Source organism: Ascochyta rabiei, chromosome 22 (genome assembly GCF_004011695.2).
Source record: "Ascochyta rabiei chromosome 22, complete sequence".
NCBI classification, from domain to species: domain Eukaryota; kingdom Fungi; phylum Ascomycota; class Dothideomycetes; order Pleosporales; family Didymellaceae; genus Ascochyta; species Ascochyta rabiei.
In genome coordinates, this window is record NC_082426.1 from 890,407 (window position 1) to 912,653 (window position 22,247).

Genomic DNA, 22,247 nt, shown 5'->3' on the forward strand with positions numbered 1-22,247 from the left:
GTTTGTTAGCGACTGTTGGACGTGTGGCCGTGCAGGTGCTTTGTGCAGGTACTTTGTGCTGGTGCTTTGTGCTGGTGCTGGTGCTGGTGCATCGTGGCCTACAAATACTCGCAGTCGGTGTAGGGAAGCACTCACAAGATTAGGTGGACGAACGGCGAGTGCACGTTCGCGTAGGTGATCGAGTCGAGTCGCGAGGCGGGTAGTCACAGCTAGTCAAAGCTGCAATGACGTCCAAGAAACTGCGAGGACGTTCGAGTCTGGGGGAGAGAGTTGGTGCAGCTTCTGGGGGGAGAGAGTTGGTGCAGCTTCTGGGGGGAGAAGAGAGCGCGGTGGAGCAAGGCCGGTGGCTTCCGTGTCTTCCTATCGTGCGGTGGAGTGAGCGGCGGGGGGTGAGGAAGGCACGAGTCGAGGGCGAGGCTGCGCTATGTGCGGTGTGTGGAGAGACGAGACAAGACCAGAGGAGCGGGCACGAGTGTCGAAACGGTGCAGTGTCTGCAGGTGGGCCGGCTTAAGGGGACCTGAGGCTGGCACTGGCCTGGAAAAGTGTTGGAGACCGAGCACGGGGGAGGGCAGAGTGTTGAGGAGCGGTAGCGCAGGTGAGGTGCAGGGCCGCCCATTGGGGCAGTTGCTGTACCGGGGCGTCGTCTGAAAATCGCTGGACCCAGGCCGCCAGAGCCAAAGCCACCAAGGATGTGCCGCACGGCCTTGGATTGATACGCGGCGCTCTTGACCAGGGCCGCTGCAGCACCAGTGCACAAGCGAGTGGCTAGCGCGCAGCACGATCCACGGCCCAACAGACCAGGGCCAAGGCGTTGCGCGCAGCGATGCAGCCAAGCGGCAGCGACCGGGTGCTGCGTGGGCGTGGGCGTGGGCGTGGGCGTGGGCGTGGTCGAGCCAGAGCGAGGCGCGAGGCGTGAGGCGTGAGGAGCAAGATGCTGCCGTGGCTGCGCCGTCGGCGGCCTTCACCCACGCTGCGACGAGACAACAAAGAACTTGCTGGTACGCGCGCACGCACGCACGGTAGCCGGAGGCGGAGATGCTGCGCAGTGGCGCCAACCGATTGCACGGCCTGCCACTGCTTTACCACTCGAGTAGGTAGGTAGTGCACATGCCGAACCGATTTCACCTAATCTCCCTCCCGAGCACAGCGGATGCGGCACCTCTGGCACGGCCGCAGCTCGAAACGGCGGAACAGCACGCCAGCCGTCGAGGCGGCGCCGTGCTGGACCATGTTCGCATGACGCTGCGCGGCTGCCCGCAAGCACTCCTCATTCCATCGCTCATCGCCGCTGCCCGTCCTGCCCGCGCACCATGGCTTGGCCTGCCCACATGGGCTGACATACCACCACCACCACCACCACCACCACCACCAGTGTACCACCCACCGCGCGGGGGCTAGCAGATGGGGACTGCGACCGCTACCTACGTGACTTTTGCGCGCCCAGCGTCCAGCATCTGCTGCCCAATGCCGTCACTGCTGCTGCCAATGGACGACGCGTGCGAATCAAGGTGACGGGGACGCGCGACGGTGACAAAACGCGTGTGCGCGCCACCGACGCTCATTGCTCGTCCCAGATGGTCGTCGAGGGCCAACGCTGGCGAAGCTTCGCCTCTGCTCGCGCACAAGCCAGGCCCTGTCTGAGCGAGCCGTGATGTCATGGAGAGGGGGGCTGATGCAAACGGAAAACGGACAAGGGCTGCATTCCCCCGCCGTCCGCCGCCGTCGTGTCTACACAGTACGCTGGCGGTCTTGACACCTCGTAGAGTCCTGGAAAGAAGCTTTCGCGGTACCTGGATGATCGGAGCAAGCAGCCTGCGGCTTCGTGCTCGCAGCCACACCTCTTTCGAGCAACTCTTTCGTCAAGCTGCTCAGAAGGGGAGGAGATCGTCGGTCCTGACGCTCCACAGAAGCAGTTGGCTCTAACCACCAATCAATCCCCTGCGCTAAGCTATACCTGCTTTGACCCCCTGCCCAACCATAGGCGAGCCGTCACCAAACTCTAACAAAACGCAATCCTTGGGTCCTGTTTTTCAACGCTCCACAGCAACCCCGTCTTAACGTCCATGGGGCGTGGAGAAATCTCACGGCACGCATGGAAACGGCAGTACCCCAGACACCCTTGGCTGATAGGCCTCGCACGTCTACACTGCAGCCTTGGCTTGTCCAAGACCACAACTCTACAGATGCATTGGCCTAGCAAAGCGCTGGTGCGAGTGGCTTCACCCATTTCCCCGCACTGTTGAGCGTCGCCCTCGTCTGTCTTGCACCGCGCTAGCAAACCTTGCGGGAGTGCAACCTCTGTGTGCGTCTTGTGCGTGGCAAAGTGATCACGCCTGTCGCTGTCCCAAGTCCACCGTCGAAAAATTGGCTTTCTACAGCCATGCTCCTTCTGTGGTTCCCAGATCGCGCGCTCGTCTGTATCTGTCCATGGGCTGATGGCGCGACTTGTCTCGAGCGGCGCCTCACTGCGGTTGCAAGTCAGCTGACATCAAAGTCCCACAAACACCACCACACTATCGCTCTATCACCGGTGCTTTTCCTGTCGCTGATAACGACCAACTTGGGCTCGCTTATAAATCATCTGAGACCTTGCGGAACCTTCGACTAGGTACGAGTCACCGTTATCGTCATGGCTAGTTATGCTGAGAGGACGATCAAACATGGTGAAGGGGGTAAGGGGGGGTTCATCCTCTTATCGCATCTTGAAACGCATCTTGTTCGCCCGTTTTTCGACTTCCTCATGATGGCCAGACCGTAGATTCACGCGGCACTATCCCGCATTCTGGCGAGCACTCCGAGCACGCCCCACCTTCAAAGGCGTTCTAGCCGGCAGAACAGGCCAGCTTCAGCCACTCATTTCTCAGCAATGACCCTGCCGCTTCACCGCCCGCAGCCCCGTCGAGGCCGCCGTTGCTCACCATCGATCTCCACCAGATGGTCGATCGCAGCTGTGCGCTTTGACCCGAGCGCGTCGGGAACTATACCTTGTACAGACGCCCTCCGCACGCTGCTCCAAGAGAACAGCACGGCACGGCCAGCAACGACACGAAGACTGCGTCGTACAAGCGCGCAACTCAGAGATGCCCAAGTCAAAGGCAGTGGGTTCCCACGACGAAATTTGCTCCCCGTCCCCACTGTCGCGCTGCAGTCAGATCCATCCAACCCTCATCAACAGAAACGCGTTGCACATCCGGCGAATGGCATCTACAAATACCACCCTGAGCTATCAACGAACGTGGACGGCCTTGACTCTTCTGGGCCTGGATAATACCAACGATTGCCAGGCTTGCTCAGCGCACCGCGTGACCCGAGTGATGGGCTAACTGCTGCATTTTTCCTTGCGAGACCGACCAAAAAGCAGGGAAAGCGCGAGTTAGATTGATTTCGCTTACCTCCACGCCAATCTGCCAATGCATCTTTCACCAGAGCTTCAAACCGGATCTCCATCTCAGCCTGTGTTCGAGCTTGGTTAGGAATGGAAGCGTCCTGTCATGGCCCATGGCTGGCATAGACATCTGGCATCCCGTTTGATTCCTGTTGCGATGGGTTGCAGTGATGTTTGGCGTACAATGTACCATTGAGAAAAGTGGGGCGCACAAATATTGGCGGCATGGAGTACGTGAGACAAGTTTACGAGCTCATCTCCGCGTCAACGATGCGGATGGCCTGGTGAGGTCTCTGGAAGACGACGTCAAGGCCACGTTGGCCCAAGTGGTCCTTGCAGTAACCCAGTCTCCACACTGACAGCAATTTACCTATTTCCCATCGTGATGTGGGATCCGCGGGAGTTCTATTTTGGCCTTCACGATACATGATGTCATACGGCGCTCAGTCACAAATATTCGACCCCACCGATGCGATGCGCAAGAACACACCGTACCGAGCGAGCCACACGAACAGATATGGTCCATGCTCAGACTTTAACAGACCACGGCGAGAATCCAGCCTTCGCGATCTACAATCACTACACCGCTCTTCCAACGACTCATTCTCTTCACCTAGATAGACACAGTCTAACCAAGTGCAGCTCTCTCGGTAGAGTTTTCGCGGGCACGGAAGTCCTTGTTTCCTTGTTGGAGGCTCAGAGGAGAAAGCCGTCGCATGCACTTTTGGGAATGCGCGGACCCGCACACGCCCCACTCCCACCTCGTAGATCTGGCCGAAACGGACAGCAAATTAACAAAGCGTCAGCAACCATGGCCCTGATCACTCGATTATAATCAGATGGCTCTGCTACCCGTTTGTCATGTCAAGTCTTGAGAACCGCATGCCCAGCGTTTGCTTTATAGTTCAGCTTATCCGTGTTGTAGACTGAAAACACAATTCGCTCTAGGATGTTAACCTGGCAAATGTAGTTGTTCTGACGTGCAACAAATGGTAACTGCGCAGAAATCAATCGCTCGTGTGTTTTGGTGATGTCGAATTTTGGGCCCGAGCGTGACCCACTCATGATTGACAGAAACTTCGTCCAACCCTTGTACTTCCTTTGCATCCATGGTTCTTCGAGCCTCATTATTGACATGCTGAGGTTCGGGACGGAACCGCCGCAGCCGAGCATCAGCTGCAGCATCCGGCACCGGGCACCCACAATCAATTGTTCGGTCTCTCTTGATCGGGCCGTTGAACTCGGCTTCTCTTTCGGGTATCAATCGCCGACCTATCGCAATCGCTGAACTGCATTACCGACACAGCAGCATTGCGACCGCTCCATGCTGAACACATGTCCGGTTTTTTGTGATCTTCTACGGTACACTTGAACCGCAGCGTGTCAAAGGGCCAGCCGCAGGGCTATCGCTTATCGGCCTTAACACCTGGGTCGGCTACGTTGTGTAACATCACACCCTGTCAAGGCGAGCAGTCGTGATTTATGAGATTATCCCAACAACACATTGCGCGACCTCAACTTCTGCGCACGTGAGTAGGGCCAAATGAGGGTGTAGCGCGGGGTAATATTCTTTTTCAGACGCTGAACTGTGTAAATGGTGGCATGGACCGAGCCGCTGAGAGACATGACGCCAAGACTATAGAGACTGCTGACGTGAGAATACATGGACTGGTCTACGCTTGATCAAGCCTTCGCTTCGACACAGAAGAGTAACGTGTCAGCATCGAGACTACGTTTGCCGCAGTCTCTACCAAATCCACCAAGTCCTCCGCGAGATAGCATAATCAAGATGACTACTAAGCTCACGAATGCTGTTTCACATTCTAGTTGCGATGTCCGCTGTAACCGATGTTGTGCGAGGAACATCTTAAGAAATCGCCTCCGGCCGCTCAAGATTCTGTTTTTGTACCATCCTACCGCTGTCACGTGTTCCAGGCGTAACGCCTTCTCCACAGATGCTCATGCATGCCAGGCGTGAACTCAACCCTAAGACCCCACTCGGCAAACCCAGCCCGCATTCGAGTGCATACAGAGCAAGCAAATGCAGAAACGGTATAATTCTGGGAATGAAACGATTGGTGCATCAGCTCAGATGAGTCAAGCCCGTAAAATATGAGGTGATAATATGAGACAGAAACGCGAGAGAGGATTGCTGCGCCAGTCGCAAATGTGTATAAGGCAGGTAGGGAATATACCAATATTACACACGCTTGATACGGACCAACAAGCAGAACCACATCACTACCCACACATGGCAGTTGCATACTCCATGTACCCCATACCGCGCCATCGTCTGCACAGACAGGTCTTGCTAATCGTAGCTCATTACGTGCGACCGCTTACACATCAGCTCTCTCCACCCCATCAGATCGGCAAAGGTCGAGCGTGTGACGGAAGTTATATGCCAATGTACGCTCACAAGTACTACCGCCGTCCAACCTCCGAACACGCAATGAAGTCGCGCATATCAGCGCATATCGGCTCGTGTTGTCTGCTTGGGAAGGGCCACTGCGTTCGATGAACGAGGCTCCCTGTAAGATCTGGACCCCTGGACCCCTGGACTGCCTGATAAGCAACAGTGAAAGGATTCTCAGATTCGTCAGAACCCTAATGACCAAGAATCATAACGCTTCTCCATAGTAAACCAGTACTGGGGCGTTAAGATGCCGCGCTCAAATAAAAAGCAGTACAACAGATAGAATTATGGGGTTCGTCAAACAGGACGCTGTAATGGTTTCTGTGTTCGCTAGCTTCCTACATGTTTGCTCCAACGCGTTGGCGACTTTTGGTCGTTGTGGTTTGTTCAAGCGACGGATTGGAGAATTCTCTTCATCTGCTCAGCAGACCGCGATCAAAGCCACAGCAGCGGCGACCATAACAGCAAAACCACCAGCCACCAGCAACACACGGTACAAGAACGCATGCAGCATGCATTCTAGCTATTCACACTCAACGCTCTTGCGACGGGTGGTAGAGTGGCAGCTTAAGCTGGGACCATGCTCGACCCCGGCTGCTCCGCACTTCCGAATGCGGACGAACGGGTGGCACTTGCTGCAATCCAGCCTAGCGGTCTCGGCTGCACGCACGCCCAACAGGGTAGCTTTTCTTAGCACGTTAGCCCCACCCACCTCGAACGACATGTCTGGAATGGCAGGGACGCTGCACCCACACTCGCCGGCTCACGGCAACGCAAACGGCAGAGGAGCCATGGCACCACCGCCTGTTCTGTTGCCATGCACCCTGGGAGCAGAAACCCTGCGGCAATGAGCAGCATGTGGCGCAGATGCAGAGGGGGTGGTGCTTGGCGTTGACTGGCTGTGCCCTGCGCATTACGGAGCGGCGAAATCCCAACAATCAACCCCCCAACACTCTGCGCGACCTTGTCTGCACCATCGCAGCCACACGCCTTGATCGCTGCCGTGCCTGCACGACAATCAGGGTCTGCCAGTTCCCAGATGGCCCCATGCCGCTGCTTTGGGACGTGTTGAGGCCCTGCACTTGATCCAAGGTGGGGCGATGATGCGGGCCGTTGGATCTTTTGGGTTGGGAGACATGTTGGGCAGAAGAGGTGTGGGGATCGAGTGTCATGTCGCTGTGCATGCAGCATGCAGACCCCTTCAGAAAACCTGCGAGCGTTGCACAATCTGGGGTGAGATGCGGGAGCGCGAGGTAACGCTGTGGAGAGACTTGGATCAGGACCTACGGCACACGATCAGCATCGGCACATCTTGAGGATGCTGGACGTTTGTGTCTGTCCTTGACGGCTGGCAGACCCTGGACGGCTGCTTGCGTTTCAGGGTCTTCCAAGACGGCACGAGACACTACGCTCCGGACCCGAACATCGTCCAACACTCGTCAAGCGCTGTACCACGGAACTCCAGACTACGTCAGACAGCGGCCTTTGAAACTCACAGCCCAGATACACCTCCAGATCTACCTGCCCCAGCGCCCAATGCACATCTTGGTCGTTCTCGAAAACCCTGGCTACACTACACATCGTCAGTGGCTTGAAGTCCAAGTCCAAGCAGATTCCAAATTTCGCTCCAGACTCGCGCGCTTGAAACTAGAGACTGGAAACTATCCACCATCTCCGGACTCCACATTCCCCAAATCACCCACTCCCGCGCCCCAGCACACCGCTCTGCAGTCTGCAGTCACTCACGGGCGCTACGCTTTAGTTTACCCCCCCAACGGCATAGCTTCGGCTGGCACTACGACATTGTTGAGAGCGGGGTTCGCCGCGACTCAGACTCTCCGGTGTGGACGCTCTTGGGTTACGAAGCTCGAGGAGCCGCTGGCCTCGCGCTTGTGAATGCACAGCATCGCTCCCCCATGGAGACGGTGTGTGGGCCCTGAATACGCCACAGGGGTTGGTCTGGACGCGAGCGAAGCGGTTCCGTGGTGGTCTGGAGGCCAGTCGACGGGAGGTCGAGACGCTAGATGGTAGGTTGCTGAGAGGCGAGGTCCGCGGTGGGTCATTGGGTGCAGCGTACACGATGGCTGAAGGTTTTCCGGTGACGGACATTAGCTGCGGGAGGTTTGTTTGCAGCCGCAGACTTGTGGCGGGGGTAATCTCCTCGACAATACTCGTTTGATGTGCTGATGTTCCATCGAGACAGGACGTGCAGGGTCCGGACCAGTCTTACTTTCCCGCTGGAGGCGGAGTCATGGACATTTGGAATGAGTACGGACTCTTCATTCATCAAAGGCCGCGAGATTAAGCATGTTGTGGTTGCTAGCCAACCCCAACGCTATCCATCTTGAACATGACGTCTGTCGAAGAGGGTCCTCTTGCGAGTGATCTGCGCCGGTAAGCAAATTCAGGGTACATCGTTCGTGTCGACTTGCGGCTAGTAGGCGACACGAATTTCAACGCACTTGTCGCAAATAGGCAGTCTTTAGAGTCGCCTAGTGCTTGGACGTAGTGTATCTGGGAGGGCGTTTGGGTTTGTCATTCTGTGTGTTCAACTTACCTGAGAATCTGAGGCAAGGGTCGGACGTAACCGCAGCAGATACGCTGACAATGCGTTTACTGTAGTGAGTCCATGCGAGATCCCAACACCCTGGCTTTGATCTCTGCAACATGTCGTGTCCTCGCTCATCGCGAATCTGTTTTCGAACGTGACTAGCCTACGCAGAATCAATCGCAGTTTCAATGCAGTGCAGTCCTGTGAAACCACAGAGATCATGCCGCCGTATGTCACGCCCTGCGATATCACGACCGATGTCAACACCTGTGTCTGCTCACGTATCACGTACGACGATAAGTTGTGCCACATCTCCAAGCCCTCCTCGAACCTCTCGCACTCGGTTGAGCTCAGCGCTGCAGATCCCTTTGCGGCTCTCCCAATCCTGCGTGGCGCATCGTAGCGCCTGGGGATCCCCGCGCCATGCATGCAGCACACCGGACCCTGGTTGGAATTTCATGTGAAAGAGGGGTCCAAGGTTCGCCCTGGGCGGTGTCGATCACGACGCGATATGGCAGTGTGAACCCATGGCCTGAGATGGTCGTGGAGAGGGACAGAATGCAATCCTGCCCCGCCATCCACGTCAGCTCGGAGGGGAGTGTGGGGAATGAACCGTTCCATCGTCGTGTGCTATCTCCCTGCAGGATGCAGTGCTGCGTCCATGGGCGGTGCAGCAGCTTCTTTTTTTTTTGTTGGGCCACGGAATCTGTTATCAAGCGCCGAGGTAGGGGTGGCCGAGTGCGGAGGCGTGGAAAGGTACATACAGGTACTTGGAGATACCTCTCGCACACACGGTATCATGCTGCACCCGGAAATGCATGCATCAGCGCCAATGCTGTATGTTAAACGCTCGATGGTGTGATTTGTAAACTGCACTTTCTGTTGAGTCGGTGATGGCTTGAAGATGGTTCGGAGATGAGACTTCGAGGTTGGATATGCACGACACGTGATTGGACGCTAGAGCATGTGTGAAGCTATGACGAAAGATTCGCGACTTTTGTGCTCGTCAACCCAGTCTTCACGTAAACAGTCGCGTGCTCTTCTGTAAGCGTGAACATTTTTGAATTGCACGGCATGCACCCCGCAATGCACTGTCTAACACACACATGTAGCACACAATGGCGCCGTCCAGAGCAACCCTCATTCGCCGCATGACCTCCGCATGCGTGCAACCCCGGATCCGCGTCCACGCCAGCACGCGTCTGCTCTCGACACCAGCAACGGTAGTCAGACCTCAGTGCATTCAGGCGACCGCATTGCCGCAGTTCCAGGCTACGCGTACTTCAGCACGACCGTATAGTGCGCAAGCAAGCGGCGCACCGCAACCACCAGACTTCCTAAACGAGGCCGAACTACATGTCTTCAACAAGATCAAGGGAGAGCTGGAGCCTACAAAACTCGAGGTGCGTGGATCAAGTTGCTTGGGAGGCGGCCTAGAAGTCCGGGCGAACGGTGTACGCAGACTTGTTGAGACGCACGTCATCTACCACAAAGTGCGATGCTGCCACCACCGGGTCTGCCCACCGTGAGACTCGGGGCCGGAGAGCTGAGAGCGGTAAACCGACGGAGCCGAACCGACCCGGGCGACAGTAGCAGCAGAAGCTGCACACGCCGTGTTGTGGGAATGGCACGCTGACTAAAACTCCCAGGTCCAAGACATCAGCGGCGGCTGCGGCTCCATGTATGCGATCGAGATTGAGTCGCCGAAATTCAAGGGCTTGACTGTGATTAAGCAGCACAAGCTGGTCAACCAGGTGCTGAAGGAGGAGATTGCACAGTGGCATGGTGTTCAGCTGCGGACGAGAGCGCCGTAGAGATGGGTGCCAGGTCATGGACGAGCTGTAAGAATACTGTAACACTCATGTATGCCGGGGAATTGATTTACGATGGCAATTCGTTGATGGCAGTGAAATGCGATCTTTTGGCGAAGATATATTTGTTGATACGATTTCGATGATGAACCTTGTATTGAGAGATAATGCTGACTAAATTCGGTATTTGTAAACTCCATGTTTGGTTGTGGTTCTTCTCAGGCGATGGATGCGATGGTATTATTATACGGTCCTTCAGTGATAGACGAGCACGACGCAAGCGAAGCCACTACGAAGAAGTATGGTACCAAGAACAGCGAGTGGAAGCTGGTGGTGAGATTGGTCGAGAAAAAGATGGTCCAAATTGATGCTGTGGTAGAGTTGTAAAATTGTGTCGCGCTCAAACTATGTTTCAACACCACAGAAGTTTTTACGCTACCAGACACGCTCTATGATAGAGTATAAAGAAATATCTTCCCTCGTCCATTCTGCCTCGCATCTTGTCTCTTCACACACACATTCACAATAACATTCACCACCCAAAACCCACGATCCCAACCCACCATCCACAATGAACACAACTCACAACACCCACCAAATCCCCTACGATTCCGCAACCCTACCAGACGGCAGCAAAGTCCTGATTTCGCAAGCCCAAATGGCCTCCTGGAACATCGAGACACTGCAGCAAGCCGCGCGCATCACAAGCTGGAACGCCTCGACTGGCGAATTCGTCTTCGCCCAGGAGCCAGCCCACACGCAGAGCAAACTGAGTCCGAAGAAGACTCTTGCTGCAGCCAAGCGCGCGCTCCAGCGGTGCCAGGCCAGCGTCGCCGCAGCCAACGCTGCAGGTGGCTGTGCGGCGACTCCCTCCCGGGCTGAGCAGATCCTGGGGACCTCCCGGCCAGGGCTGACGAGACCGTCTGTATCCTCGTTGCCGCCGTCTTATGCGCCGGATCTGCAGGATGGAAGTCCTCCTGTGGCGGCATCTTCGACTGCGTGCGGGTCTAACGCTGGGGCCTGCATGTTCTTGCTGGTGCTCGTCCTTCTGTTTCTCGTCCTGTATACGGGCAAGGAGTACTTTGTGCGAGAGCCGGCCACGCATGAGCGTCTGGGCCGGTTGCTGATGGAGGGTGTCTGTCGCGATGTTAGCGTGAGGGGGTGTATGGAGCTGGTTAAGGAGGGGAGGGTGGCGAGGGCGAGATGGTTGTGAGAGAGGTCTTGATTGAGCGCGCTTGAGCTTTGATTGAGAATGTACGGAACTGAGACTTTGATGACGACTGTTCTTGTGTGAAGCTTGATCTCTTTAGCTGAAGACACATATCGCTGGACCATGGCTTTGTCCATGCATTCCCTTGACATGAACCATGGCTCTACTCACACCAAAATCTCACTGACCCAACGTGATACTGGAAACGAATAAAATGTGATGGCCTGCAAAGGCTCTATTCAAACTTCGTATCCAGTTCTATCATCCTAGTTCTACACAAGACACTCCACAAACACTCCTGAAAAGGCGTCAATCCATCTAAACTTATCAAGGGAACGATCGATTGAGTCCTGACATCTCACACGTTCACCAACCTCACCCACAAGTAAACGTCAACAACACATTGAAGCATCGCAAACGCATTGCTCAACAAACTCCCATTCAATTCCATCATCTCTCAGCGGTACAGCATTGCCGCGCCCAGGGCCCTACATCCACGCTCTCAGTGGTAGTTCCTCTTTTCATCCTCCGGCCACACGCAGCAGAGACTCGCGTATCGACAATGGAGACGTTTCCGGTACTATGGATCCTAGATGTGGATCCTGAATATCGGACCGCCAGCACCCACATCAATCTCCCTAGCGTGTGTGATCTCGAGTCAGTTCTGACTGACCGATGCTAGGTATCGAATATAGGCAACGACGGTGAAAATGCCGTCAGCGACATAGATTGTGATGGTCCGTAGGATTCTTTGTATTGTCTTGATAACGAATGTCTATCTCAGATACTTTGGGAGTCCTCTATGCATCGCTCATCTCATAGCGTTCAGAGTTCCAGGAGGGGTGTGATTGAGCAGGGGATGAGGATTAGCTGCCGATGTGCAGTGACTCGAAGATGAATATTGTGTTCGAACAATCGACTCTCCACCGCATTTTGTGAGAGTGGGGCAAGACAGAGAAACTGTGGGACAAAACTGACAATCATCGAGGCTCGCATTCGTTCTATCTGTGCGTTTTTGACCACGTTAAGCCCCGCCATGGTCGCTTTCCAGGAGTTACACTGCACTCAGACGTAACAAATAGCCTCCAATACTCAATCGCTTGTTATATAAAAGGTATCCAAACACGTGTGCGCACTCGATATGCCTTGTAATCGTCGCCGAAGAATTGGATAAGGTGTTTCTCTTCGTCTGCTTCGTATCAGTAAGGTGTCCTCGCAGTGAAAAGTAGTAAACTTACGGTTGATTCTTGTCTTGAAGAAGTACCACAAGACTCCAGCATAGGCCAGAGTGCATAAAGTGTTCCCAAGCATGACTTGGGTGCCAATGCCCCACCAGAAGAAGCCAAAGTACGATGGATGGCGGAGGTAGGCATACAACCCACCCGTGACAAGCTCATGGCCCTCGTTCTTGCTCGACTGAACCGTGTGGTTGAAGTTTGTGCCCGCTTGCGCCATGGCAATGCTCCTGACCACCTGTCCCACCAACACCATGGCAACGCCCAACAGTATAACCAACGGCGAATGAATCTTCGACTGCCACTCAGAAAAGAAGTAAGACGTGATCAAGGTCTCGACGAAGGCCGTTGTGTGCGCAATTCGGTACTGGCTGCCATTCGTGAGGAGATACGATGCTACGGAAGCGCTCGGTGTGTTGTACGCGGCTGTAGTGTAGAACTCGAGGAAGTGAAAGACAGAGAGGGCACCGAGGAAGAGAAACGGCCGCCAAAGGTGGCTGCCATGGTATGCAAGCTGTGCTGCAAGAAGGAAACCAACCATCGCAGCGTTGCCCAAGATAAAGGCACGAAGCCCAATGCCTGCGAGTGAACGCTTTCCAGTGGGAAAGAACTCTGCCGGGACATAGTTGGCAGCTTTGACCTGCACGTTCGAAGTCTCCCGCGCGCGCACGCTGGCGTCAAGCTCTGGAGTCCACTGACCCTGCTGTGCGGGGCGATTCACAGGGAATGAGATGTTGTCGTGTGACGACGTCGCTGATCCATTCGAGGCCATGTTGTTCCGCGATAAGAGAGAAAGGTACAGCTGAAGGGAATGTACAAGAAGCCTACAGCATGATCAGAAGAAGTAATAAAATGCGCGCAGTGTACGAGAACAAACTCGAACAATATCAAGACCGCAAGGGCTGTCCTGCCATTGTTCAGGCGCGTTCGCGAGGCGCATGAGATCATTTGCTCTAGGCTGCATCAAGCCTGGCGTGGTTATATAATCAACCATGATACTCCAGGTCTCGGAACGCGAAACCTCAGGCCTCAGAACGCGAAACCTCAGGCCTCATATGATAGGCACGATTTCCGACCGGCGCGCTCCTGCCTGAGGTTGATAAACAAGGCCACTCCGTTGTTTATTCAGACATCACCAATATGGGTCTCTCAGAGAACAAGCAGCGCATGGCTCGTGGCGAGCTGTACACAGCTTTTACCCCAGAACTAACCGCAGAGCGTGCACGTTGCAAACACGCATGCGCACGCTACGCCAGCGCTGGCGAAGCCTCGCGTCGAAAGCTGACCGAGCTCTTCAGAGAGTGAGTTCGTCTTTCCGCCTTTCCAGGAACCCCACACCGTCTCATGCTATCACCAGCATCATCCAAGACAGGACTGCACTGCCGCCTCTAGCAGCAACGCCAGAGCAGGACGATGTGCTGTTCGAAGACGACCCTTGGATCGAGCCCCCACTAGCCATGGACTATGGCTACAACGTGCGCCTCGGCAAGAACGTTTTCATAAACTTCAACTCGGTGTTTCTGGACACTTGTTTGATCACGATTGGTGATCGTACACTTGTTGGTCCCAACGTCTCGTTCTACTCCGCCACGCATCCGTTGGATCCAGTGATCCGCCAGGGAACACGCGGTCCGGAGCTTGGGAAGGAGATCCATGTTGGACATGACTGCTGGATTGGTGGGAACGCTGTCATCCTTCCCGGAGTCACGATAGGCAGAGGTTGTGTTGTGGGCGCTGGCAGCGTGGTTACCAACAACGTCCCAGACTTCATGGTTGTGGCAGGTAATCCGGCTCGTATCGTGCGGAAGGTCGAAACCCAAATGGACCCCACGCAGAGTGGTACCGAACGGAGCGGTTGGCCCGGCCCCGGCGAACAAATGGATGGTGCTGAGGTGCACATGCCGAAGATGCCAGAGGCCAACATGCAGCTACAATAAGGGTCCAATGCCTGGGACATTGTTGAGCGCTTTGCACGAAGCTACAAAGTGAAATGAAAATTCATCCACTCTGATCCCGATGCAGGGCCGCGCTTCAACAAAGACTTTGCATAAAGCCGAGAGACTGCGCAGTGCTTGCGCGCGACTGTCGATCTGTGTCGTGTCGTGCTCAGCCTGTTGTCGATGACATTGGGAAGTGTAGCCGACGGCTCGAACCGCACCTCGCATGGCCCACCTTCATATCGACAAGCATGACAGCGGGGTAGAGGCCCCAAACAGAAAAGTGCATCTCTTGCACCTCTTGCACACTCCTGCACAAAAGAATTGATGCACTTGCTTCTGCCGCTTCGTATGCGTCGCATTCCTACTTGCAGCTGCATTTGTGCCTGCGAAGGGCAACTCCTGCGACTGACGAGCGCTTCTGAACCTTGTGAAACAACAGCAATGTGCTCTGCAGTCGCCCATGTGTGTGCGGCTCAAAATGAAGTGCAGCTTGCGCATCGCGCACCATACCACGTCTGTCACCTCAGAGCGAGATAGAGAGCGAAACCCGACTGTGTCTGGGGCATGGAACTCTTTGACCCTCACTGCCCAACGTGCATTGACCACCGGGCAGGACTAAGGTTCGAGACAAGACTCGATGATGTTCGGCAAGCTTCGCGTGCCAAGACAGACGAAACTGATCCTCAGACGCCATCAAAACAATGACATCTGAACACAAAACAGGTTCGGCAGCTGCATCTAATGTTCGAACCAGGTGCACCTAGCGAGATGCCGTATTTTTGTCTGGAATTCTAGCCTCAGCACGCACTGCCCGCCGGAGCATGGCACAACAGGAGTCGCCTGATGCGTTGCCTGGTACACTACGAGGCTGTCACCTCAAGCAGTTTACTGCTTCCAGAACAACAGCCAAGCCTCTGCAAGCGGCCCCGTTCCACATCGCAGCCCCGTTTGATACGATGACTGCAATCTCACGGGGCGTTCATGCGTTTGGGCAACGGCGCGCGATTCAACATTGGACAGGTACAAATATCTCGACTTCCTGCACTCATCATCTCATCATCGGACAGGTTCCAGCATCATCACTGACAGGCTACTAATTTCTATTTCGCATCTTTCAACTTACTTCCTTTAAGCGTCTTTAATATACAACCGGTTGATCCGACACACTACAGTCACCATGAAGTACATTCTCATCGCCTCTCTCCTCTCCTCCGCAGTCCTTGCTGCTCCCCTTGCCCAGCAGGGTAACGGCAACGGTAACGGCAATGGCAGAAACCAGCAGGGCGGTACCACTCAGCAGCAGGGCGGTACCACTCAGCAGCAGGGCGGTAACACTCAGCAGCAGGGTGGTACCACTCAGCAGCAGGGTGGTGGCCAGACACAGCAGCAGGGAGCACAAAACGTGAACACTGGCGCTGGCTCTAATGCTCCTGGTGCTAACGGCCAGCCGCCCACTTCTGGCGACCTCGCCACCGCTGTCGCCAACTGGATGGCCGACACTTCCATGGTCTCCAGCTTCCTCAACAATGGTGCCAGCATCCAGAACAACGCTGCCTTCAAGCAGGCTGCTCTTGTCGCCTACAACGCTGAGGTCGACGAGCTGAACCACAAGGCCATCATTGATGCTGCCAACAGCCAGCAGCCCAACGTCCAGGCCGCCAACTCCACCCTTGCCACCGGTGGTGCTTTCCAGGATGTCGTCAACAAGCTCCAGATCATGTCTGTCCAGGGTAAGGCTGCCGCCAACAACATCGACTTGATCAACCAAAACCGTTGCACCAACGTCCTCCCCAACATCGATGCCTACATGGCCTCCACTGGCTCCAGCTCTCGGGCTGTCCGTCCCCAGGTCTGCGACCAGACTGGTGTTGCTGGCGGCGTCCAGAGCCAAGGCCCTACTCAGCCCGGTCAGGCTGCAGGTACTCCTCAGGCTGCCTTCGCCGCCGCCCAGGCTCTCCAGCAAGGTACCGGCAACGGCCAGCTTGATCTCCAGACCAACGGCATCCCCGCTGCCCAGGCTGCCGCTCAGGCCGGCAACCCCGCCCCCCAGGCTGGTGCCGCCACCGGCCAGCAGAATGGCAGTGAGTGAAGCGGAATGTGCTGCAACTTTCGCGGCTGACTTTCTTTAGATGGTGCAAACACAGGTGCGGCAGGAAACACCGGCGCGCAAGGTGCTACAGGAGCTAGTGAGTTGCCTCGTCTGATTTTTGAGAATGGTATTGACGACCGAAAGCCGGCCAGCAGACACCAGGACAGCAGACACCAGGACAGCAGACGGCGAACGGCCAGCAATCCGCGAACGGCCAGCAATCGCAAGGACAGCAGACGGCGAACGGCCAGACAGGCACCAACGCCCAGGGCACTCAGGGAACTAGTAAGCCTCCAGTGCCTCTTTTATGCAAAAATCATCGCTAACTTCACCCAGACGGTCAGCAGACTGGTAACGCGCAAGGCACACAGACTCAGGGCGGCGCTGCCGCCGCTGGTAACCAGCAGCAGGGCGCCAACTCTCAGGGCGGTGCCACTGGTGCCCAGTCTTCTGCTGCTGGTAACGGTAACGCCTCAGGTGGTGCTGCTACAGGTGGTGCTGCTACAGGTGGTGCTGCTACAGGTGGTGCTGCTGCAGGTGGCGCGGCTGCTGGTGGTGCCGCTGGTGGCAAGAAGGGCAAGGGCAACAACTAAACATCTCTTCATGACGCTAGCGGGGAAGTGAGGGCGTTGTGACTGGCTCACGGATCGCGTTCTCTGCACGATGGATGAAGGATGATGGATAACGGTCACTTGTTCTTGATATTGAATTATGTAATGGTGGATATGAGTATGCGCCGAAGGGAGAAAGCGTAACTATCCAAGATGCTGAACAGTTTTCCAATAGAGGTAATTAGTTTGCCTTCACAAGATGCTTCTCTGTTGACCACTTTGCGTGTCTCTGTCATGTGATCTCTTGTGTTTCATCGAAGGAGTTGCTTCTTCGGTTACAGAACGAGGTGTCCGCGACTCGCTGAGAGTTTCATCATTGCGACCAACTTCTAATCACGTCTGAGACAGCTCTCGTGTCGAATGTCCACGATCGATGCTTGGGCAGACCCAGCGATGACCATAGCCTGTACGACTATCTGCCACCAGGCTTTCTGCAAAGTGTGAGGATGATCAGCCGACACACACAGACGGTGGACGAAATAATGCTTGAGATGTGCGACAGGCCTGGTGACAATGCGGTGAGCAAAGCAAGGAGATGTTAGTGATGTCATTGGATCTCCCTAGCATGGACATGCGAGTTTCGAATCCATGGGCTTGCGTGCTCTCCTGGCGGTTGTAGCTACGTTGTTGGCATTGTTCTACGTGCTGACTCGAACACAGCGCATCACTTCTGATACACCAAAATATCGTAGATGCGAGTCACACCTGGCATGTCAGTTTCTCATGTCAATGGAGTCGTGCACTTACCCGTCGATAGGTATCGTTTGTCTCGGTGCTGGTAGTCCGCATCATTGAACGATCCTTGTCATATCCCTGAGAAAAACCGACAGGGCTCGAGAACACCGAGGATTCAAGCAAGACAGACAACTAAAAGGCGCTGAGAGCTTCGCACAGATTGTCGTTCATCTTGATGTGATGCACTGATTGAGCTTGTGGCCCAGTCTGTTCTATTGTCGCACTCTCTGATCATGTTGCCTTTGGACGGAGTGTGACGCTGTGCTACACAGGATGAGCACTGTCTGGTCATGTCCACGATCAAAGAGACGCAACATCTGGGCAGTTCAGTGAGGGCTATAGGGTCTTTTTACGGAGGAATAAGTTGAACCCTTGTCTTGATCGTCAATAATTGTACAGAGGTCTTATCGCCATCGCACGTTGTGCATTTTCGTTCCATTGAAAAGGCCTGAACATTTTCACTGACAGTATAAGGATGATTACAGAAGGTAGGAGAAGCAACGGTTGAAATTTGTAAAGTTTCTTTATTAGTCGACAACTGTGTCATCGTATGGGAACCACCGACGTAGTATGTGAACGGGCTGAGCATGTGGACAGGCTGTGCGCTGGGCTCACAGTGAGGGTTGAGTGAGGCATTCCATCGTAGAACTGATGTCGTGGTTTGCCTGATCATAGCAAAACATTGTCCAAAAAGTCCAGCTCATTTGTCGTCACTGTCCTTGCAGTTATAGGGTACAACACCACCCATTTCCTCCTTCCAGTGTTCGGTGCGTCCAGTCTTTTGGGAAGAAGACCTTAGATTCCTTGCTGGCCTCGAGGAAGCCGGGGACTGATACTATGTCGTTGATGATTTTGTGAGGGAGTCCTGTCGTGAGCAGCAGTTCGAGGAACTTGCCATCTTGATGATTGTGTTTGCCAATTGATGTGTTATTGAAGTTGAGAATTATGATACTTCTATAGGAACTGATGGCCTGGATGATGAGAGGAAGATGTAGGTTTGGTAGATTTGGAGGGTAAAGAAGTAGAGGCTAGGGAACCAGAATCGGCTTTTCATACCCAGTACAGCTCCTCGACAGCCAGAAAAAGGGGACTGATGAAGCGAGGTGCCGCTAGTAGAGGTTTGAAAACAGTTGAGAGAGGTTTTGCGGTCATTGTATTGTCGAGAAGTGCTCAGGGGGTGCTCTTCTCTTACACACCCTCGATCTCTCTTCCCAATCTACCACCCACACATCTCTGCCCCTACCATAGCAATCCGTTTGCCCTTATGCCACAGTTATCCATCTATAATACCTCCGGCTTAATAGCCTTCTTGTCAATTACCTCTATGTCGTCTTAGGTACACACTTATACAATTGTTTCGAACGTACAAGAGGTCACATGACGCTTCTGCTAGCTTCGGTGATCCCAAAAAAAAAAACTGTCCAGCAGGAGCGGTCCCAATTCACTGTTGAACACAACCATCGAGTTCTCTCGATCGCCACAGACAATGGCGAAAGCCTTTGTGGTCTCAACGTGCGTTTGCTAAGGCCAACAACTATGGTGACACAGTCGACCAATCTCAACATCCAAAATTCGCAAGTGACCAGGTCAGTGTCTGTACCGTCAGACAGCTCGACAAACTGAGGTCACTTGCACCGAAAACTTATCAGCGCAAGGAAAGCAAGGTACCTGAGACAAATCAAGGCCTACGATGGCGTCGGACAAAGCCAAATACGCCGTCCAAGTCATCAATCGTAGCGGACATCAACTCAACCGGTACCAACGACGGTGTTTCAGGCACTATCTATGATGCAGAAGAAAGGTGCATGTTCAAAACTACATCAGACAATGCCGATTCAGAGTCGGAACATGCCGACAACCAAACTGTTTCGACGTCGAAAAAACCTCGGCGCCAGTGGAAGAGTATTATAAGCATGTTCTTTATCTCAATAAGAACTATCACTCACTAACCCCAGCGTCAGCGATTTAAACAAATCCCAATATTGCTAAGCTACTAACATCTCCCTAAAGATAGTACAACAGCGCTTTAGGCCTAGCTAGATACACTAGATCAGTGTATTAGCAAAGGCAAAACAACCCTAGACAACGTTAAACGCACTACTAATTGTACTAAATGCTTTATCAATGCGCCTGTACTATCAACTCCTGCGCTATGACTGACAGATCCTTTAGCCATTACTGGCCTTTAGAGTCCTCAAGCTGTGTCTAGAGGTATCCATACTACTTTTCTTAGGGTCGAAATGCTGCAATTTACAAGTTTCGAACCTTGTACTTGCCATCGATTATCTGTGTCTAGAAGTCTTCAGCAAATATCAAGCAGTTATTTAACATTAGTATAAGGCGTGGTGTTAACCTTACCGCCTATCGGCGTATAGGACGTGCTCAGGTCTTCACTGACTAAATCCGTATACTTCAGCGGCATGTAATCTCCATCTGTAATGTCTAGAGGTATTGATGGCACTTTTAATGGATTTAAAGCGCTAAAATTGGGGATTCAAACCTTATACTTGCAATCTTTAGTGTGTACCTGGAGGTCCTGAGCAGAACTGAAGCAGTCATTCAATGTTATTAGCATGCGTTGTATTCCTTTTTCTTACCTACCTCTAGGCTGAAAAGATTTGTGCAGAGCTTCACTAACTAAACCTGTATTTTTCGGGCATTCTGTATGTATACGCAGTGTGGCCTGATACTTGTATGGCTCCCAGCGCGTACTAAGGAATGGTCCGCCGGATGTCATCTCAGCAGCAACCACCAAACCTCATGTTTCTCATTTTGAACTTTGCCTGAGATTAAGCTTGCACCCATGAACATCCGGGAACTCCACTGGAGATCAAGGAATCAGATGCATCGGTGGAAGTGCATCCTTACCAATTGGCTGCAGTGGGACGCATGGGACACAGAGTTGAGCACCACAGCCCGTTACTTCTCGCCTTTGAATCAAATCTAGGCATAACGCTTACAATCATCGGCAAGTGTTCTATGTAATCATCAAGCATTTCAAGCTGATTAGTTAACCTAGCACTTTTTTGGTCTTCGGATTGATCAGAAAAAAGTTCTGGCGCGCCTGCTCTGCTTGTGCTTCCCCGAGCATTGATCCCAAGCTGGACGGAGGCGCAAAGCCCAGGCCCAATAACACCAGCAAAAGTGTGCACTTTTCGTAAGTGATACTATCGGATTGCTTCACTGCCGCAGGAGCTGAACACTGACAGACACCGACAGCATGTTCTGCCTGGACGGTCATGGTCGAAGTATCCACTAACATTTCGGCACTGCACACACCGCGGCCCAGCTTCAAGACTTCGACGTAGTCATCACGACATAGGGGAAGGTCCGTACCCAGCACAAAATGATGACTGATCTGCATAAAAAATGGCAGAAGTGGCTTGAGAAGTGCACAAAGTACGACCGACCGGAACTTAAAGAGCTATTACTTTTCGCCATAGTCTGGTCGCATACCGTACTCGACGAAGCACACATTGCTTCAAACTCATTCACTGCCATCTTCAAGGCTGTACTTGCACTGAAGAGAGGTTGTCACATTGCAATGATAGGAAAACCAAGACAGAACTCTGTGATTGACCTCCAAGGCATCTTGGCTTTTCTACACGTCCAGCCGTGGAACAATCCTCACAGGTTCAAAGAGGAAAGTTCCGTCTATCCTAACCACTCGTTACGCAGCTAACCTCTCAAGGCGTTTCGGTCCGCAAGCACTGAAGACAAAGCATGGCGGTGCTGATGGCGAAAAAAACCACGCGGCACATTCTAATCACCTCACCTTTGCTTTCTATCGCCCTTTGTTTGAAAGTTGGCGACAAATTCGAAGGCCGAGAGTTCGCTACATTCGAACGTGTTGCATCAACATGGGTTACCCAGGAGCTCGACAGTGAGCAGCGAAGCTACCAAGATGTCGTTCGACATCTGTAGTATCCTCCAGCAAGAGAGGAACGACTGAGGGCAAAGAAATTTCGCCTTCCTCTTGGCAATATAGAAAAGTACGCATTCCTTCACATTATGGTCGAGGCACGCCTTGCCTGTATCCACCCAACTTGCGTCCGGGCACGTTATAACGATGTCGACAGCACAAACACAGAAGATGTTCTAAGCGCCCTTCCTGAAGATCTGGTCCAGGCACTTTTACCGTGAACATTTCAACAATATGAAGAGGCTCCCACCAAACACCTTGATGAAGGATAACTACAATCACTTATGAAACGTCGCGACGTGTTCGCACGCCCTCAACACAGTGAAATATAAGCAAGAAGA

General features: G+C 53.7%; 5 protein-coding genes across 5 annotated transcripts, besides 7 other annotated features; 4 read left to right on the forward strand and 1 right to left on the reverse strand.

The window, feature by feature from the left end:
* Window positions 1-55: 55 nt before the first annotated feature.
* Window positions 56-90: a tandem repeat.
* Window positions 91-440: 350 nt separating this feature from the next.
* Window positions 441-473: a tandem repeat.
* Window positions 474-853: 380 nt separating this feature from the next.
* Window positions 854-889: a tandem repeat.
* Window positions 890-1,341: 452 nt separating this feature from the next.
* Window positions 1,342-1,372: a tandem repeat.
* An 8,099-nt stretch (window positions 1,373-9,471) lies between these two features.
* EKO05_0011525 (uncharacterized protein) lies at window positions 9,472-10,167 on the forward strand (the record flags this gene model as incomplete). Its single annotated transcript, XM_038944398.1, has 2 exons — window positions 9,472-9,756; window positions 10,003-10,167. 2 exons carry the CDS (start codon window positions 9,472-9,474, stop codon window positions 10,165-10,167), a joined length of 450 nt encoding a protein of 149 aa, XP_038792710.1.
* A 505-nt stretch (window positions 10,168-10,672) lies between these two features.
* Window positions 10,673-10,753: a tandem repeat.
* EKO05_0011526 (uncharacterized protein) lies at window positions 10,736-11,377 on the forward strand (the record flags this gene model as incomplete). The annotated part of the gene is made up of 1 exon (XM_038947586.1): window positions 10,736-11,377. The coding sequence occupies one exon, from the start codon at window positions 10,736-10,738 to the stop codon at window positions 11,375-11,377; it is 642 nt and encodes a 213-aa protein (XP_038792711.1).
* A 1,100-nt stretch (window positions 11,378-12,477) lies between these two features.
* Window positions 12,478-13,381, reverse strand: EKO05_0011527 (Protein-S-isoprenylcysteine O-methyltransferase; the record flags this gene model as incomplete). The annotated part of the gene is made up of 2 exons (XM_038944301.1): window positions 12,478-12,563; window positions 12,613-13,381. The coding sequence occupies 2 exons, from the start codon at window positions 13,379-13,381 to the stop codon at window positions 12,478-12,480; spliced, it is 855 nt and encodes a 284-aa protein (XP_038792712.1).
* Window positions 13,382-13,749: 368 nt separating this feature from the next.
* EKO05_0011528 (uncharacterized protein) lies at window positions 13,750-14,546 on the forward strand (the record flags this gene model as incomplete). Its single annotated transcript, XM_038944264.1, has 2 exons — window positions 13,750-13,910; window positions 13,967-14,546. The coding sequence occupies 2 exons, from the start codon at window positions 13,750-13,752 to the stop codon at window positions 14,544-14,546; spliced, it is 741 nt and encodes a 246-aa protein (XP_038792713.1).
* Window positions 14,547-15,726: 1,180 nt separating this feature from the next.
* On the forward strand, window positions 15,727-17,231 carry EKO05_0011529 (uncharacterized protein; the record flags this gene model as incomplete). The annotated part of the gene is made up of 4 exons (XM_038944365.1): window positions 15,727-16,630; window positions 16,679-16,735; window positions 16,783-16,923; window positions 16,975-17,231. The coding sequence occupies 4 exons, from the start codon at window positions 15,727-15,729 to the stop codon at window positions 17,229-17,231; spliced, it is 1,359 nt and encodes a 452-aa protein (XP_038792714.1).
* Window positions 16,788-16,893: a tandem repeat.
* Window positions 17,117-17,205: a tandem repeat.
* Window positions 17,232-22,247: the final 5,016 nt, after the last annotated feature.